The sequence below is a fragment of the Macrobrachium nipponense genome, chromosome 5, assembly GCF_015104395.2.
Source record: "Macrobrachium nipponense isolate FS-2020 chromosome 5, ASM1510439v2, whole genome shotgun sequence".
Taxonomy (NCBI): domain Eukaryota; kingdom Metazoa; phylum Arthropoda; class Malacostraca; order Decapoda; family Palaemonidae; genus Macrobrachium; species Macrobrachium nipponense.
Genome location: NC_061107.1, coordinates 95,742,205 through 95,744,437, shown reverse-complemented (window position 1 = coordinate 95,744,437; position 2,233 = coordinate 95,742,205). Strand labels below are relative to the sequence as shown.

Sequence of the window (2,233 nt, the reverse complement as noted above, 5' to 3'; positions counted from 1 at the left end):
CGATTGGTCTTTACATTTATTCTAACTGATTCGTTTCCAAATGGAATAGAGCTTGCAACTTGCCAGTCAGACCCTTCTTCTTGTTTCTTAACTAAATACTTGATTCTTGTGCACTGAAAACCAATGTGAAGCGTCTTTGACCATTCAATCTTTATTTCTGAAAGTAATATACTTATGGGCTTAGGTTTCCCAGGTGGACTAGTTGGCCTTGTTTTAACAGCGCCACTTATTTGGCCCTTAACACTAACTCCAAGTTGGCAAACACTTTGAATGCTAACAGGAATGAGACCCCGAATGCAATGACTTGTAACATTAGAATCTGCATGCTGAATCATAGGTGGATTATTTCCAGTAGTGTCTTCACAGACAATCTTGTACTGGTCGATGTTTGATGCACCATGAAGGGGTTTTTCCCACTGAACCAAAATGATCTCATGAGTAGTTTCACTATTGTCAACACATTTTTCTTGGGGCTGAAGGTATTGCCAAGCCTCCATTAAGGAGTTCACCATTATTATAGTACCTTATCTTTGCCTGTAATTCATTTGAATAAGAAACGTCCTCTGCAACAAAGAAACAAATATCATTGTTCTCTTTATTGTTATCAAAGATATCTCTGAAATTTCTAGCTTTTTCCACCATTGATCTTTCATTTTCTGTTATCTTAAGTTGGAATTTAGCATTTTCATCTGTGAAGTCCAAATCACTGATAAGGTCCTCTTCAATGAGGTATTTTGACATTATCAAAAGTGAATGAGATTTAGGGATCAAAATTGAAAAACATAGAACTTGTGAATGACTGGGGTTCATAATCATGGACTTTAAATCTGTCTTTGAAGTAAACTTAATCTGAGGAAGGTAGGATGTTTACTGCAAAATAATTTCTACTTGGCTTTCTTATGTTTCCACCCAGCTGTTGAGGGCTTCAGTCCGAAATGGAGAAATTTTTTTTGTTTTTTTTTCAAGATCATTGGTACTTCACTCTCCTCTTTATTTCCACCTCTGATGTTTGGAAGAATTTGTGCCAACTTTCTCTGAAATGTAAATTTGTGAGTAGCTAATAAAGATTTAAATTTCTGAATTTCTGCTTCAGTTCCACGAAAATGATTAACTGCTTGTGATCTGAGGAGGTCATTGGATTTCACATCCAGTTTATACAGATCCTCCAAATAATTTTCTGTTTCCGTGAGACAAGAACAACAATGATCTCTGACTAGTTTACGAGCCTTACTGTCTAGTTTGGCAAGTGGGTATAAATGTGCAATAACTGGGACAGCATTTTCTCCCTTTTGCCCAATGACATTTGGCATCTCTTTGTAGAGACGGACATCTTCTTCAAAAGTTGAAGGGGTTTCTCGAGGTAAAAAATCTCCAAAGTACCTGCAGCTAAATTTCCGGATTTCCTTTTTCTCATCTTCACTTAGATCTAACTTTCCTTCTCCATTAATCTTTAAGTTTGGAATGGACTTGACCATACCATGAAGATTTCCTCTAACATTTTTGTTGAACGAATTTGCATATAACTCCTTCTCTAAAACAAAGAAAGCATTGCCTCCATATGTAATTCCTGTTACAACATGCGTGGCACTACAATAATAAAAAACTTTTCGGTGCTCAATTTTTCCCTTCCCTAACTGCTTCATTGTCATTGTTTCAGTTTTAGTTGTGCATTTGTACTTCAAGGTTACTCTTACCACGTGATTTGAGCATTTTCTGTCGTTAAGGTATTTCCCTGATCCAGACACATCCAGCATCCCTCCAAGAAAGCTAAGTTTTAAGCCACTGTTGATATCCAATGGAGAAGACTTGTCTTCAAAGGTATCAGATGTGATGATTTCAAAGTCAGCTGATTCATGTTTTTGTACCTTTTTTCTATCCAGAGTTTTTTGGTCCCACAATGTAATCCCCTGCAAAACTTTGTCAGATCTACAGTCATACAGCGTACCTAAGTCAAAAGGCCTCCCAAGAGTTGGGATGGAAAGAGGTTCTTCACTAAGTCCATTCGCCATCTTGAAATTACTTGCTTCTGTGTACAGTGTTATCTAAGTGGTACTGTCATCACCTGTAAAAGAACAAATTGTATTTGTAAACTGAGCAAAATTAACCAACAGGGATAATTATTCTAGAATTTCCTTTTAGAAATGTCTAATGCGTTCATTATACGAAAAAAAAAAGATAAATACCAAAGGTCTGATTATTTGCATAACAGAGTTACATAGAGAAACTTCATTTT

The 2,233-nt window shown here is 36.3% G+C and overlaps 1 protein-coding gene across 1 annotated transcript; it reads right to left on the bottom strand.

Annotated features, from left to right (window-relative positions):
* Positions 1 to 884: 884 nt before the first annotated feature.
* On the bottom strand, positions 885 to 2,009 carry LOC135215864 (neoverrucotoxin subunit beta-like). The gene has a single exon (XM_064250818.1). The coding sequence runs from the start codon at positions 2,007 to 2,009 to the stop codon at positions 885 to 887; it is 1,125 nt and encodes a 374-aa protein (XP_064106888.1).
* Positions 2,010 to 2,233: the final 224 nt, after the last annotated feature.